The following is a 16,827-nucleotide window of genomic DNA, read 5'->3' as shown; positions in this document are numbered from 1 at the left end:
TGAAATGTATACACCGTCCAGGAACGTCCATCCAACAGATCTCGCGAGATCCGAGCGATCACAGTATAAGAAAAGAAAAAAAAAAAAAAACCCAGTACGACTCTCGCGATACTTTAAGAGTAAGGGGGGGGGGTGTGAAAGAGATAATAAAAGTCTCGCGGGATCTTAACGATAACAGTGGAAATTATTCCAACTCCTGCGATAGTTTTAGTAGCCGTTATACGAGAGGAGAGGGAGAGAAGACAGGGTCTCGCGAGATTGCAGCAATCAGCGTAGAAATTTTACAACTCTCGCGATACTTTCAGTGGCCGTTGCAAGAGAGGGGGAGGAGTTTGTTAAAAAAGAAAACAAAAAAAAAAATTATAACAAAAAATCTCGCGAGATCTGAGCGGCCGTTTAGGAAAAATGGCCGCTCACGGAACGATTCCTGGAACGGGGAACAACATCAGGTACAGTCCGGGTCGTGACAGCTGACCTACGGTGAAGCCGGTTTCTACCCCTCGTCAGAGCGGATGGGTAAAGCGGCCTGCGACAAAGGGGGCACAAGGGAACATAGCGCGTCCGTTTAAATAGTCGGAGGAAGTGTGGGAGCTAGCCGAAAAGCTAACGCTGAGGCGACGTTAGCTAGCTCGCTTAGCTGAGCCAAGACGTGACGCCCGGGGGCTGAATCTGCGCCTTGAGGCGGGTTTCAGTGTAGCTGATAACAGCCGCAAAAATGAGCGGACCGGGGCAGGACAGCGAGCCTGAGGCGAAAATCCTCCACATCAAGCGGCTGTACAGGTGAGAGACCTCACGGGGCTTCGGAGGGGAAAAACTAGCGTGAGGAGCCTAAAACTATAACACACACACACACACACACACACACACACACACACACACACGCACACACACGCGCGCGTGCTTTTATTATCCATTACATTACACTTTATATTAATTTATAACACCTTATTATTCATTCCATTATCCCATTATCTATTTCAACCTTTTGCATACTTGCTAGTTACTCAACCAGACCGAAATCTGCCTAGTGATCATCTGCTCTGCATTTCACCAAAACAAGTAGCAATATGAGATACAAAATGCACCGATCAGCAACATTTCCTAACAAATAACTCGTTATTTAATATAACAGCAATAAACCCTTAATGACTGACAGCTGTCAAAAGAATCTGCATCTGCATTTCCGGTTGTAACCTTTTAATTTCCCGGTGTACATCATCAAAACATCTTTAATTCCACCTGGTCTACTGAGGAATTTATTGTTCCTGTCCGTCTAAGTGGGTGAACAGTTTCCGTCGACTCGTGTGTCTGTGTGTGAGACTTGTTTTCTCCTTCAGTCAAACAGGTTTGCGAGAAGATTCATGTCATTTGTATGGAGGGTTGAAAAATTCCAGGGATGATCAAAAATGAATACGAATTAACGGGAATAAACTAGGAATGAACAAAACTGCAGGTTCGCCTTCAACATGGAACGTAAATAAAGTAAAAAGAATCAATACAATAAACATAACACGCGTCATTTCAACAATCCTGCATGTCAAAATAATGGCAAAAAAACGAAATGATAAACAATTCAAAAATGTCATTAAAAAAAAAAAAATCCGTATTCGTTTGCATGCGTGTCGGCTAATGACCAATCAAATGTTTATATTTATGCCTGTATATGATTCAAATCTCTAATCAATTTCCATAAATTCCTGGTAAGTCGGAATATTTCCCAAATTCTCCAGATGAAGTTTCCCACCGCTTTTCAGCCCTGTTTGTGGCATAGACACTTCTTTGAGAAGGATGCGAGGTATATTTCTGTTAGCCGTTGTGCAGGTTATTTGATCGGTTTTTGCCCCCGTTCTGTTCAGGGCCGTGGTGGAATCCGTACACAAGCTGGATGTGATCATAAGCAGCAAATCGTCCTACAGAGAGGTCTTCAAACCGGAGAACATCAGCCTGAGGAACAAGTAAAAGATCTTGGCTTGCTCTGAGCTCACTTTGTCTATAACTGATTTGAGTGCTGTGTGTGTGTGTGTGTGTGTGTGTGTGTGTGTGTGTGTGTGTTTTTTCCCTCTTTAATGAACCTCCTTCCTGCCAGGTTGAGAGAGCTGTGTGTCAAGCTGATGTTTTTGCACCCGGTGGATTACGGCCGCAAGGCGGAGGAGCTGCTCTGGAGGAAGGTCTACTACGAGGTCATTCAAGTCATCAAGACCAACAAGAAGGTACAGATGTTTACAGAAACACAGTGAGGGTGTTGTTTCCTGTTCATGTTGTATGTGTTGTTCAGTACCAGTATCTGCTGATAAATGTTGGTAATTCTGTATTAGGGCATCTGCTTTAAATGCTGAAAATTATTGAATATCAAAGATAAAAATTGGGGTTGGAAATTCATTGTAATAAAAGGAGGCAGAAAATATTTTCATTTAAAAATATGCTCAGAAGTTCAAACCCCAACCAACATTTAATTATAAATATAATGGTATTTAAAAAAAAATAACGAAATAAATCTGGCGTGCCACCAAAAAAAAAATTTTAAACCACTTCCTGCTAATCGTGCTAGCTTACCTACAGCGACGAAGGACGTGAATGTGTAAACGTGTGTGTTACGCGGTGCACAATGTTCTTGGCTGTTTCTAATCGCTCCCTAACCCTCGTCCTGGTTTTCCTCGTGCAGCACGTCCACAGCCGCAGCACTCTGGAGTGCGCCTACAGAACTCACCTGATCGCTGGAGTCGGCTTTTACCAGCATCTCCTGCTCTACATCCAGTCCCACTACCAGCTGGAGCTGCAGGACTGCATCGACTGGACGCACGTCACCGACCCGCTCATCGGTGAGAAGCCACTCCGTGCTCACGTACCGGGCGATACGATGAAAACGATCTGACGCTTTTTCTGAGATGATAAAAAAAAAGAAAATCGCCATAGTAACGATGTCATGCATTACATTTTCGTAGAGCACGTGTCTAAGGTCAGTCAAAGCAAACGCCAAGTTCCGTGTCTTTCTTGTCCGTAGGTCGTAAGAAGCCCGTCTCTGCCACGGCGAAGGAGATGGAATGGGCTCAGATGGCGTGTCATCGATGTCTCGTGTACTTGGGTGACCTCGGTAAATACGCCGCTTTCGCTTTTTATCTTGGAATAAACGCTAGTCGTTGGATTCTAAAATATCGACTATAATAAAAGGCGAAATCTCCCTCCTTTCTTCTCGTCACGTGCAGCACGCTATCAGAACGAGCTGGCAGGCGTGGAGGCCGAGCAGCTGGCCGAGAGATTTTATCACCAGGCCCTGTCTGTTTCACCAACCGTCGGTGAGAAGCATCACACTTACACACTTACACACTTACTTTCTTACACACTTACTTTCTTACACACTTACACACTTACTTTCTTACACACTTACTTTCTTACACACTTACTTTCTTACACACTTACACACTTACACACTTACTTTCTTACACACTTACTTTCTTACACACTTACACACTTTCTTACACACTTACACACTTTCTTACTTACTTACACACTTACTTACTTACACACTTGCACACTTACTTACTTACACACTTACACACTTAATTACTTACACACTTACTTACACACTTACTTACTTACACACTTACTTACTTACACACTTACTTACTTACACACTTACACACTTACTTACACACTTACATACTTACTTACTTACACACTTACTTACACACTTACACACTTACTTACACACTTACACATTTACTTACACACTTACACACTTACTTACTTACACACTTACTTACTTACACACTTACACACTTACTTACACACTTACACACTTACTTACACACTTACACACTTACTTACACACTTACACACTTACACACTTACTTACACACTTACACACTTACTTACACACTTACACACTTACACATTTACTTACACACTTACTCACTTACACACTTACTTACACACTTACTCACTTACTCACTTACTTACACACTTACACACTTACACATTTACTTACACACTTACTTACACACTTACTCACTTACTTACACACTTACACACTTACACATTTACTTACACACTTACACACTTACTTACACACTTACACACTTACTCACTTACTTACACACTTACACACTTACTCACTTACTTACACACTTACACACTTACTCACTTACTTACACACTTACTCACTTACTTACACACTTACACACTTACTCACTTACTTACACACTTACACACTTACTCACTTACTTACACACTTACACACTTACACATTTACTTACACACTTACACACTTACTTACTTACACACTTACACACTTACTTACACACTTACTCACTTACTTACACACTTACTTACACACTTACACACTTACACATTTACTTACACACTTACACACTTACTTACTTACACACAACACTTACTTACTTACACACTTACTTACACACTTACTTACTTACACACTTACATACTTACTTACTTACACACTTACTTACACACTTACACACTTACTTACACACTTACACACTTACTTACACACTTACACACTTACTTACACACTTACACACTTACTTACACACTTACACATTTACTTACACACTTACTTACACACTTACTCACTTACTTACACACTTACACACTTACACACTTACACACTTACACACTTACTTACACACTTACACACTTACTTACACACTTACTTACACACTTACTTACACACTTACACACTTACACACTTACTTACACACTTACACACTTACTCACTTACACACTTACTTACACACTTACACACTTACTCACTTACACACTTACACACTTACTCACTTACACACTTACTCACTTACACACTTACTTACACACTTACTTACACACTTACACACTTACTTACACACTTACACACTTACTTACACACTTACACACTTACTTACACACTTACACACTTACTTACACACTTACACACTTACTTACACACTTACACACTTACTTACACACTTACACACTTAATTACTTACACACTTAATTACTTACACACTTACACACTTACTTACACACTTACACACTTAATTACTTACACACTTAATTACTTACACACTTACACACTTACTTACACACTTACACACTTACTTACACACTTACACACTTACTTACACACTTACACACTTACTTACTTACACACTTAATTACTTACACACTTACTTACACACTTACACACTTACTTACACACTTACTTACACACTTACTTACACACTTACACACTTACTTACACACTTACACACTTACTTACACACTTACACACTTACTTACACACTTACTTACACACTTACACACTTACTTACACACTTACTTACACACTTACACACTTACTTACACACTTACACACTTACTTACACACTTACACACTTACTTACTTACACAATTACTTACACACTTACTTACACACTTACACACTTACTTACACACTTACTTACACACTTACACACTTACTTACACACTTACTTACACACTTACTTACTTACACACTTACACACTTACACTTATCTCCGATGCCCCCGTTTCAACATAACACACAAATAACTCCATCTTTACTTTTTATTTGTTCTTTTTTTATCTTTTTATTCACTGCTTTTATATGAATAACCGATACGATTATAATTAACAAAGCAGTGATAATTTATCTCACAATACTCTTTTCTTAAATACCGATCGACAGCGGTTTCCTTGCGCACGTGTATACACATGAAATATAGAGCTAAAAAAAATTACGTGTGACTGAAGGAAAATTGTATAAAAAAACATTTTTATATATATTTTTTTCTGCCTTTCAGTGTTACTTTTCTGTAGGTAATAATTAAAAATATGATTAGTGTCTAAATGCATTGTGAAGAAAAAGAAATACTTAGCAATACCGTGCTTAGTTACACATAAATCCATCATAAACTAATAAATTTTTTATAATTGATACAAAAAAAATTACAGGGTTTTTTTATTGCATAAAATCAGTTACAATTTTCTTTAAATAAATTATTGCACAGGATGTTTTATTATTGCTTTTATGATAGATGATTACTAATCTTTCATCTTTTCTTTCTTTCTCTGACAGGAATGCCTTTTAATCAGCTCGGTACTCTGGCCGGGAGTAAATTTTATAACGTAGAAGCGATGTATTATTACCTGCGCTGGTGAGTTCGCAAGTCTTTGTATTACATTTGATCCTAAATACACACATTTTCCATCCAGCCTCTAGAGGGCAGTGTTTCCACTTTATACAGCTCTGAAAAAAACCCACACATTCCAGGTACTGTATATCAGAGATCCCCAATCGAACAGTACAGACTCCCAAGAACATTCCAGGGGGGAAACATCATTAGATATCACATCGTATTTTGTCGTTTATCGTATGTTTTGCTAATTAAGAGCCACAGTCTAAATTTATACACAGCAACGTTTCAGAAAACATTATCTCCAAACTTAGTACTTAGAAGTTCAGCTATTTATCACCATTAGCATCACACAAGGAAAAAAAAGAACAAGTGGTGATGATAACAGAAAGACAAACAGCGTCTGATAAGAAAAGGGAGAAAAAAGAGCAGCATTTGTGCTTCTATTAGTTATATGCAGTTGCTATGGAGACACATTTTGACAAATTCATAAAAAATAAATGTAAAAGAGGCAAATAAATGATTGGTGTATTAAACCTGGTGAACACGCACACACACACACACACAGTCGAGGTGAAATCAAGATCAACCCGCTTTTCCTGTCCGCCAGCATTCAGTCCGAGACGCCTTTCGAAGGAGCCTACGGGAACCTGAAGCGTCTGTTCGATAAAGCGGCCAAGATGTACCATCAGGTGAAGAAACAAGAGACGAAGAAGCTCTCGCCGTCACGCCAGAGGTCTGTTTTCACGCCTCACTAACGTGAAAGCACATAATCAGATACAATAAAAAATGGCGAATTCATTAACGAATATAAAAATAGAAATTTTTTCCCCATTTTAGATCAAAGGACATTAAGCGACTCCTTGTAAGCTTCATGTACCTCCAGAGTTTACTGCAGCCCAAGAACAGGTAAAGCTGAAAGCTCCATGAGGAACACACACATTTTGGAAATGTCTGGAAAAGTATGGGATTTGATTTGAGTGATTTCCCAGGCTGGATTAGTTTATTAGTTTTAGATAACGACTCAAAATTCATCATTTTTAAAGAGCGTTTTTAAAAAGTGTCATTTACATCGACTGAAAACGTGTGTGTGTGTGTGTGTGTTTAGCGTAATGGACGCAGAGCTGACGTCGCTGTGCCAGTCGGTCCTGGAGGACTTTAACCTGGTGCTGTTCTACCAGCCCAGTCTGAGTCACGGCAGCCAGTCGGTCAGCGAGGAGGAAGACGAGCATGATCAGACCTTCAACGTTCTCCCAGACAGCCTGGTCTTCAAAATGGTGGTGATCTGCCTCATGGTGGTGCACAGCTTAAAGAGAGGAGGTGAGGGACGGGGACGAGGAGCGATGTCTATCGCTACTTTTAAATTTTTTCCCCCCTTTTTAGTATTAAGTGGATCATTTGTTTGGTTTCAGGTTCTAAGCAGTACAGCACCTCCATCGCCTTCACACTAGCACTTTTCTCCCACCTGGTGAACCACGTGAACATAAGACTACAAGCCGAGCTCGAACAAGGAGAGAGCGACGTCCCGGCGTTACGCACCGACGTTCCCACGGGTATCTAACTCGCAGCCTCACTTACGTTTCAGCTGATTTGCATATTTTTCCATCAGTCGCTCAAAGATCTGATACGAACCAAAACACGGCAGAATAAACGATGCTGATTTAATTGAACGGTTAAATGATATACGTTTGTTTTTGTTTTTTTGTTTTTTTTTATAGACAACGTCGATCCTCGAGAGCAGACGAACACACTTCCCTCGGAGGGCGGACCACTGCAGAACGGCTCCATAGAAGAAGAAGACGGAGACGACGAGAACGACGAAGACGAGATGAAAGACGATGGGACGACGGTTTCTGAGAAAACCCCTGCGATGAAGAGCAGTGAGGAAAAGCCGAAACAGAAGAGGAAGTTCTCGCGGCTGTCGATGCTGCGACGGCGCCGCTGCCCTCGCAACGAGGACGAGAGCGACCTGAGCGAAGGATTCGAGAGCGATGAAGAGGAGGACGAAGAACCCCCGAGAGCCGACGGTCCGGGAGTCCCGGCCAATTCCTCTCTGGGCAAAGACGCGGCGGGGGAGCAGGGTGTGTGGGAGAGTGGATCCGAGGAGGAGGAGGAGGAGGAGGAGGAAGGCGGCACCGCGTTCGATGTCGAAACGGACTCCGATATGAACAGCCAGGAGTCGCGATCCGATCTGGAGGACATCGAGGACGCGGCAAGTCCAGTGCAGGAGCAGCAGCAGCACGTACAAGAGGAAGAAGAGTCGAAGGCACGTTTGTCACGTGACGAAGTCTCCACCCCTCCCGCCACCAACGGCCCGCTGCTGTCCGCCGACCCCAGCATCAGCAGCAACCTGCAGGCCGTGTCCTCACAGCTCTTCCAAGCCAAACGCTGCTTCCGTCTCGCACCGACTTTCAGCAACGTCCTTCTGAGACCCTCACACACCTCCAACACAACCTCAGATTCAGTCCCCTCACACGAAGCCACGCCCCCTCCCGTAGACACGCCTACTATTGCAAGTACGGAGATCACAAATGGAACTAATGACAATGGTTATTATCTTTCTATTGTTTTTGTGTGCATTCTGATACGTTCTCTTTTTTGTTTTCTTTTTTTTACTTTACACTAATCATTGTTTTCTTTCTTTCATTTTTATTTTTTTCTGCCCAGACGTCGACACTGAGGACAGCGAGCACAGCAACCCGTCATATCACAGCGAGAAAACGCTCTCGGAGAGACTGGAGATTCTGACCAACCAAGGCCTCATTCAGGTGGTCAAGGTCTTCGTGGATTGGCTGAGAACAAACACGGACATCGTTCTCATGTGTGCGCAGGTATAACGACCTGTGAAATTACAGATTCCCATTGGTTAAAGGTTGTTGAATGTTGTGTACACCGATCGGGCATAACAAACCGTTTATCTCGGTAGGATTTTGAGTTTCTCTGCTTTCTGTACACTCAGAGCTCTCAGAGTCTGTGGAATCGTCTCTCAGTGCTGCTAAACCTCCTGCCTGATGGGAACAAGATGCTGGAAGCAGGTGGGACGAACCCTTTCACAGTAAACACACCACACACTCCACGGGATTGTCGCTCTCACAGGCAGGTTCGGTGACTGACTGCAGCGTTGCCGTGTTTCAGATCTGGGTCTGAAGAAGGAGTTCAGGGATCTTTTGGCGTGTTGTGAACAGCCGGACCTGGTGCAGACGGTGCTGCTGCCCGAGGACCAGGCGCTACGTCACCTACCCGCCCTGAACCTGGCACACCGCCGCCTCGACTTTACTTATCACAGGGGCAGCCTGAGTCCACGGCAGGAGGTGGACCTTCTCACACTTTGTTTACACTTAAACCTGTTTATATCAACACCACACATCATTAGAGATCAGTCATTAGCGGATTTCACTCATAACAATTGCAGGCTTTCACAGATGCTACCCGGAAAAACTATCGGTATGGATTTTTGTCTATAGTTTAAGCAAACAACTATTGGCGCCGAAAAAAATAAACCGATTAATCGGTCCACCTCTAATCATCACGTGTGTTTTATTGATTTTGACCTTTTTTTTAATAGTTTTATTATTTAAAAATTGCTAAGTAAAAAAGTGCTGTTTCTTTTTTTCCATAGCGAAGGAACAGAGAAAAAAAGAATTTGGGGGGAAAATGTATTTAAGATTAAAAGGAAAAAAAATGTAAATGCTTTTATTTATTACTCACGTTAAACCCCCCGTTCACTAAATGTTTTCTTTACCTGCTCTTCCCCCAGTGTGTGGTGCGCTTGTGCTGTATCCGCAGCTTCGGCCACTTCCTCACCGGTCTCCAAGGCAACGTCCTGCACTACAACCCGGAGGCGGGGATTTTCACCAGCATCAGCCAATCAGAGCAGGACAACATGGTCCAGCAGGCGAAGGCGCAGTTCCGCATGGTGAGTCTGGAGGATCCGGCGATCACGAGTCGTCAGATTTGACTGTCGATGTGTTCGGCAAAAAGTATTGGCGCCCCTTTAGATTATGATATGTTCTCTCTCACATTCATATTCATAGTTTTAGATGATACCGTTTCTATAATAATGGGGATTCCATGTTTTCTGGACGGAGACACTTATTTGGTCTGCATGGAAGCAGTAAAGCTGGATATTCTAGTTGTAACTTTGTTTTCCTGCGTTGTCAAAATGCGTATATAATTTTATCGCAAATAAGTATTTCTGACTGTTTTAACATTTGTGTTTCTTGTTTGATTAATGAATTATAACCTGTGTAAAAAAATTTTTAAAAGCCTCACCTCAATCTCTTTAACGCTTAGAATAGATCTGAAAATTGAGTCTTTTGGGTTTATTTACGTCACCGTGCCCTGTAGGACATTTTAATTTGCACCTCTCCAGCATGTACAGAACGCTTATATAAAAAGGAAAAAGAAAACAATTTAAAGCACCATCTGAAAAAAGAAAATGCAACCCCTTTTGCTGTAGCGGTGCCACTCACTTAAAGCAGGAATAAATGATAGGGTGCGCAGGCCTGTGGAGAGCAGAACACGTTCCCTTTCGCACCGCCTTGTCATATTAGCGAGGTGTTCGCAAGAGTCTGACGTCGCTAGGCAACCGCGCTGCCCTCGCGGCGTAGAACAAACGCTGATTAAAGTGCCGCCGTGCTGTGCTGGAGCACCGTCAAGCTGACAAGGCTTTAGAAACCCGAGATGTGGTGTTCTGAGAAATTGGGGGAGGGGGAAAAAGACTTAAGCAAAGTACAAAAAATTTTGGAAGAAAGCAAAAAAAAAAAGAAAAGTTTCACTGTGATGTGTCTCCTGTAGGCTGAAGAGGAAGCACGCAGAAACCGGCTCATGAGGGACATGGCGCAGCTCCGTCTGCAGGTTCGTGTCCTCACGTCACTTTCACCAGCGCCGTCTCATAAACTAGTTAAGGATTCTGATTGGTCAGGAGGTCTCGATTGTGACAGGATCACAGGTTTCTACTGTACTGTTTCTATAGTAACAGCGATTTAACGTTAACTGTAAACTTTTGATGTATGGAAGGGGCCTCCAGTGTGAACAATGAAACTGGAACTGCAAGTTTTCGACCATGTTCAGGACTGCTGTAATATGGAACTATTTTATTTATATTTATATAACACCACGATCACTTGAGATGCTCATTTTAAAGTGTGTGCGCCTGCAGTTAGAGGTGTCCCAGCTGGAGGGCAGTCTTCAGCAACCCAAATCCCAGTCGTCCATGTCTCCGTACCTGGTGCCAGACACGGGAGCTCTGTGCCATCACCTGAACCTGCTGCGGCATCTGGCAGCAAGCGGCTGCTTCATCATCATCATCCTACGCACAGGTCAGAACCCTCACCCTTCAGAACCACGAGCTTTACGAACTCCACCAGCGTGACCGCCGTCCCCGAGCGGCTTTAGGAATGCAGCAGAGTCACGCGCTTCCAATTACAGTTCAGCTCACACAAGTGTCATGGAATTGTTTCCCGAATTAGCGCCATCTAGTGGAGACGAGGCGGTTAGAGATAAATTGTTATACAACGGCATGCATAATAACCAACGTTCTCTCTGCTCTTAACCAATCAGGTTCCAGAATAAGATTTCTGGTCACCTTTAATCCTTAATAAAAAATATTTTTCTGCCTGATAAAAATGAACCCCTATATGATCGAGACTTTTATACAAAAGTGAAGTCTGTGCTAAATTTTTGAAGAAGAACCACATCTGGTGGAACAGTCCCTCTCTCTTTAACTGGGGACCATTCTCAGCTAGGGATGGTTCCACCTCAACAGAATAAAGATCCATAAAGATCCATAAAGGTCCTGAGCAACTCGAGGGAATGGATTTGGACTAATTAATATCAACTGTCTGCTACAATTGCTCAGGACCACAGGTTGAGTTTATGTGATGTAATGAACGGACATTTGGTGCCATCCAGTCACCGCTGCCTCGCTCATTAGGGATAAGCTTAAAGTATAATAAGGAACAAGCATGCAAACATAATACATTTTATACAACTTATACAATCTCTATAAAGCTGCTTACAGACGATGTGCATTATTAAAAGTGCTCTACAAAAAAAAAAAAAAGGATTTGAATCAGTGTGTGCAAAACCGTGTATAAACATTTTTATATATATATATATATATATATATATATATATATATATATTATATTATATTGTATTATATTATATTATATTCGTTTATTTTTCTGCTTTTTTTTTCTTCTCAGTCATTGATGGACTCGATGTCCTGAAGAAGGAAAATCCTGGCGCGAGGGACAGCATCAGATTTTTGGAGTCTGAGTTTCGGAAAGGGAATCGGTAAGAGTGATCTGTTCGTGTGTGTGTGTGTGTGTGTGTGTGTGTGTGTGTGTGTGTGTGTGTAAGTCTACAATTCTACATCTCTTCTGTTCTATTTTATTATACACCAATCAGGCATAATATCATAACATTCACATTATAACATTCACATTATGACATTATAACAATGACATTATGACATTATAAGATTCACATTACATATTATAATGAGCGAGTTTGACAAATTGTGACGTCTAGACGTCTGGGTCAGAGCATCTCCAAAACTGCAGCTCTTGTGGGATGTTCCTGGTCTGCAGTGGTCAGTATCTATCAAAAGTGCTGTAAGGAAGGAACAGTGGTGAACCAGCGACAGGGTCGTGGGCGGCCGAGGCTCATTGATGCACGTGAGGAGCGAAGGCTGGACCTCTCTTACAGGAAACAACTGCACACGTTTTCCCTGTCATCAGAAGAGCCCTTGCAGCTTTTGTTGTTTCTCAGAACAAGCAGCTCTTCTAGAAACTCGCTCACCCGATGAAAGCAGAGATTATTTTGGTCCACCTGAGAAATCACATCCACGTGTCATCACCTTGTGTGTGTTACAGATATATCCGGTGTCAGAAAGAGTCCGGGAGAAGTTTCGAGAGGGATAAGCTGAAGAGACAGGACATTGAAGCGTGGTGAGAATCCATCGTCAGTGTGTTTGTTGTTGTTTACGTGCAGAACGTTTGTATGATTGTGTGTGTTGTTTTTTTAAGGCACCTGTATAAAATGGTGGATAGCTGCCGCCAGCTGACGGGATCTCAGAGCGGAGGAGACGAGGACACGGCCGGCATGGTGACCATCCTGACGGGGTACGCGGTGGAGGAGCTCGCCCAACGCTCCGCCCCAATGAAGGTTCGTGGTGGTGCTCAGGCGCGCCGTTTGATTTGTACTCGCTAAATCGGGTGGTATGTGCAGCTGTCCGCCACGCCGTCCCCCTGCCTATCTCGCTGCCTGTTTATTTTTAGAGGCTCGTAATTAGTGCCCCAGGTTCAGGCCTGATGCTGACAGAAGCTTCTGCAGTCGTTAACGCTGCTGTTATGAACCCGATACTGAAACCGCAGAGACGACGTGACCGAGAGACAGCGCCGTAACACTAAACGCTCACGTCCACGTGCGATAGCGATCCGGGTTATTTCATTTAATCAGGATTATAACGGATTTATTTAAAGTGTAAACACTTTCTCAAGACCGATCATCATGTCTGAAACACATCAGGACAGATGTTTGGTATTTACTCAGTGTTTTATAGCACAAGACAATTACATTGGTTTTTATAATGAATTTATTTATAAATATGTATGTAGAGAGAGAGAGAGAGAGAGAGAGAGAGAGAGAGAGAGAGAGAGAGAGAGAGAGTGGATGGATAGATGGATGGATGGATGGATGGATGGATATTCTCAAAAAAAGAGTTATAGCAAAAGTACAATGTACATATATATTGTATAGGATTTTATTTATTTATTTATTTAGATAAATTTTTTTCCCCCTTTTCATTTAAAATATTGTGACTCCCTACGATATATAAACGCACACACACACACACACACACACACACACACACACACACACACACACACACACACACACGCGTGCGCTCCCTCTCTCTCACTCCAGAATTTTTTTTTTCTCATTAAATAAATCTTGATAAAAACAGATACAAAGAAGCGACTTGCTCAGGTATCATGATTATTGCAGACTTGAGTCTGTTCTCTGAAGTTCTAACGTTCTCCTCTCATCCCTCTGTGACAGTCGGCAGTCCAGGCAGTCGTGGCGGCGGGGATGGAGCTGAAGAACGTCGTGGAATTTTACCGGCAGTGGAAGGAAATGGGCTGAAAGAGACAGAGGGAACAGGGGACTCAGCCCAGCGCACAGCTAATCACACATCGACTCTCTATCTCTTTCTCTCTTTCCCCCCCTCCTCTCTCTCTCTCTTTCTCCCCTCCTCCCTCTCTCTCTCTCTCTCTCTCTCTCTCTCTCATTTTACTGCTCTCTCTGTGTCCGCATCTCCAGGATTTAATCCTGAACTCGGAATAGAGAAGGTAAAGACGGAGTGCGATACTGAAATCTTTGGAAAATCAATGGAACGAGAGATGAGAGAGAGAAGAAGCTGAACGTTTGCCTGGTTTTTGTTAGGACCAGATAAAACGAGTGTGATAAACACACACACACACACACACACACACACACACACACACACACACACACACACACACAAAGATTAAACCAGTATGTATATTTATATAGAGCAAGAGATTAGATTTTTTGTTTTCCCCCTCTTTTCGTATTGAGAGGGAGTCGCGTCAGCATCGGTGTCTAACATGGGATGCGACGATAATACACACACACACACACACACACACACACACACACACACACACACACACATATCCCTCCCCTCCGCAGAATCGCACGACCATCCGTTTTTTTTACGAGCCGGTCCTCTGCGGAGCGACTGCTGACTCGTAGGTTGACGAAGGACTCAGATCACTCGGATGTACACTTTTTTTACGGGTGGTTTTCTTTCATATTCTAATGTGGCTGCTTTTTTTTTGTTTGTTTGTTTTTTCTCCTCCCTCTCGAGGCTTGTTTGTGGTTATCGTGTTTGTTTCATGAAGACAGACCGTGTAAAGATGTCCAAGCAGATGGTCGGTTTTATTTGATTTTATATCCTTCCCCCCCCCCCCAGTGCTCCGCTGTAGTGAGGAGGGGTGAGGGGCGGGGTGGGGCGGGACTTTGGCGCCTCCTACAGGAGCACAGAGCAGGGTTTCGGTACAGAGGTGACGTCATCTCTGGATCGCGGTTTTTCCTCGTTAACGCACGTAAAGCTCGTTCTGTTCTTTATCACGGCCGCCCCGTCAGTCGTCCCACAACACACTCGGCGGAAAGGAAACCGATGTATGTGTGAGGCATTAAACAATAAAAAGAAATTCATAAGATAAACAGCGGGGTTTCTCTTTTTTTTTTTTTTTTCTCCCTCATGATTTTTAAATTTTTTTTTCATTTAAAAAATTTAACAGGTTTTCCATCACTGATTTTTATGATGTAGCATTTAAACCTTTGCTTTATGCATATGCAAATTAGAAACACGCCCACTCTCCTGTGTGTATATATATAAATAATGTATGTATCCTTTGAAAAGAATCCAAAAAGAAAACATGATTAAAACAGGCCTGTGCAAACTTTTGCACTTGAGTGTATATTGTTAGTATTTCAACGGTTTTCTTTGCTAACGTGACTCATTACTCGCTGCTAAAAAGCTTCCCTCAATCTCCGAGAACAAATCCCTGTTAGCACAAGGTCACGTTGTTGAGAATTTAAGCAGCTCTCCGCCTCCAAGCCACGTATCTCCGCACCATTTGGGTCTCGTGCAGCCCCTACCCCTCCTGCCACTTGTCCCTCACACACACACACACACACACACACACACACACACACACACACACACACATATGCCCCCTGCTCGTGCCTCATCAGGCCACTCTATAGTTAGTACTTCTTGGCTGAGGCTGTAGTACCACCCAGTCGAAAGATAACCAGACACTGACCTCCTTTCGGGGGCAAATAACTCGAAAGACCGGACTCTTGGCTTCACTCCAACTTTGTAGCCTCGCTCCAATGGAGAACGAGGGGAAAGAACTCCTGACGTGTTTCCTAGTGAAGACTCCATTCTATTTTCTTTTCCTCCTATAGATCCAGACATAAATCCCAGAAGAACTCAAACACTGGGAGTCACATTTGTTCCTGTTGATCCATTCTTTATATCTGCGAAACAAGCGCCTATGGAGTGAACTTATTTATAGCATGAGCCTATATGTATACGTGTGTGTGTGTGTGTGTGTGTGTGTGTGTGTGTGTGTGTGTCAGAGAGAGAGAGGCCACTGAGTTCTGCCTGAACTACACCCCAGAAGTATCAGGCAGCTTCCTACAGTTTCTGTTTATATACTATTGTTAATATCAAACTTTCTAAAACAAACCTTTCTGCTTTACTCTCAGCGATTTTTGGGGGGTTTGGATTTTCAAAAGAACCCTGAAGGAAAGAGTTTTGTAAATTTGTTTAAGTACTGATCTCCTGCAGTTCTAGTCCTCCTTCTCCATTTCTACTCCAGATCATTTAAAATGCTGTACGACTGTGGTGAGCAGAAAACCTTCTCATCATTAACAAAGAAACTTAGGGTCAACGTCCAGGGTCACCTGTGATCCAGAACCCCCTGGAGCCACAAGAGTGCCAGTTTGGCAATACCAGGGCTTGAACCTGCAACCTTCTGATCAGTAACCCAAAGCCTTAACCACTGAGCTACCAAAACCTGGTGAAGATACTACACCAGGAGACCACCACACTGGGTTCTTCTCCTGTCTGATAGAAACAGTAAAACTCGTC

The 16,827-nt window shown here is 42.7% G+C and overlaps 1 protein-coding gene and 1 long non-coding RNA gene across 3 annotated transcripts; one reads left to right on the top strand and one right to left on the bottom strand.

Annotated features, from left to right (window-relative positions):
- Window positions 1–224: 224 nt before the first annotated feature.
- smg5 (SMG5 nonsense mediated mRNA decay factor) lies at window positions 225–15,389 on the top strand. 2 transcript variants are annotated; one of them, XM_083529683.1, is made up of 22 exons: window positions 225–780; window positions 1,857–1,955; window positions 2,087–2,210; window positions 2,663–2,819; window positions 3,002–3,091; window positions 3,204–3,293; window positions 6,071–6,149; window positions 6,739–6,864; window positions 6,969–7,037; window positions 7,237–7,448; window positions 7,541–7,681; window positions 7,847–8,677; window positions 8,796–8,959; window positions 9,088–9,163; window positions 9,264–9,439; window positions 9,886–10,044; window positions 10,926–10,985; window positions 11,290–11,449; window positions 12,338–12,428; window positions 13,010–13,084; window positions 13,163–13,301; window positions 14,199–15,389. In XM_083529683.1, the coding sequence occupies exons 1-22, from the start codon at window positions 716–718 to the stop codon at window positions 14,280–14,282; spliced, it is 3,267 nt and encodes a 1,088-aa protein (XP_083385809.1). In that variant the 5' UTR covers window positions 225–715; the 3' UTR covers window positions 14,283–15,389. The 2 variants fall into 2 exon arrangements, 1 of the variants encoding a protein (XP_083385809.1); XR_014531556.1 differs by having other exon boundaries at window positions 363–780; window positions 9,264–9,716; window positions 9,769–10,044.
- On the bottom strand, window positions 15,171–16,606 carry LOC310719718. The gene is made up of 2 exons (XR_014531559.1): window positions 15,465–16,606; window positions 15,171–15,423 (listed from the first exon to the last, which is right to left on the bottom strand). It is a non-coding gene; the product is annotated as an uncharacterized lncRNA (long non-coding RNA).
- Between the last annotated feature and the right edge of the window lie 221 nt (window positions 16,607–16,827).

This window comes from Silurus aristotelis (assembly GCF_946808225.1).
Source record: "Silurus aristotelis genome assembly, chromosome: 25".
In the NCBI taxonomy this organism is placed as follows: domain Eukaryota; kingdom Metazoa; phylum Chordata; class Actinopteri; order Siluriformes; family Siluridae; genus Silurus; species Silurus aristotelis.
This window is presented reverse-complemented; position numbering and strand designations above follow the sequence as displayed.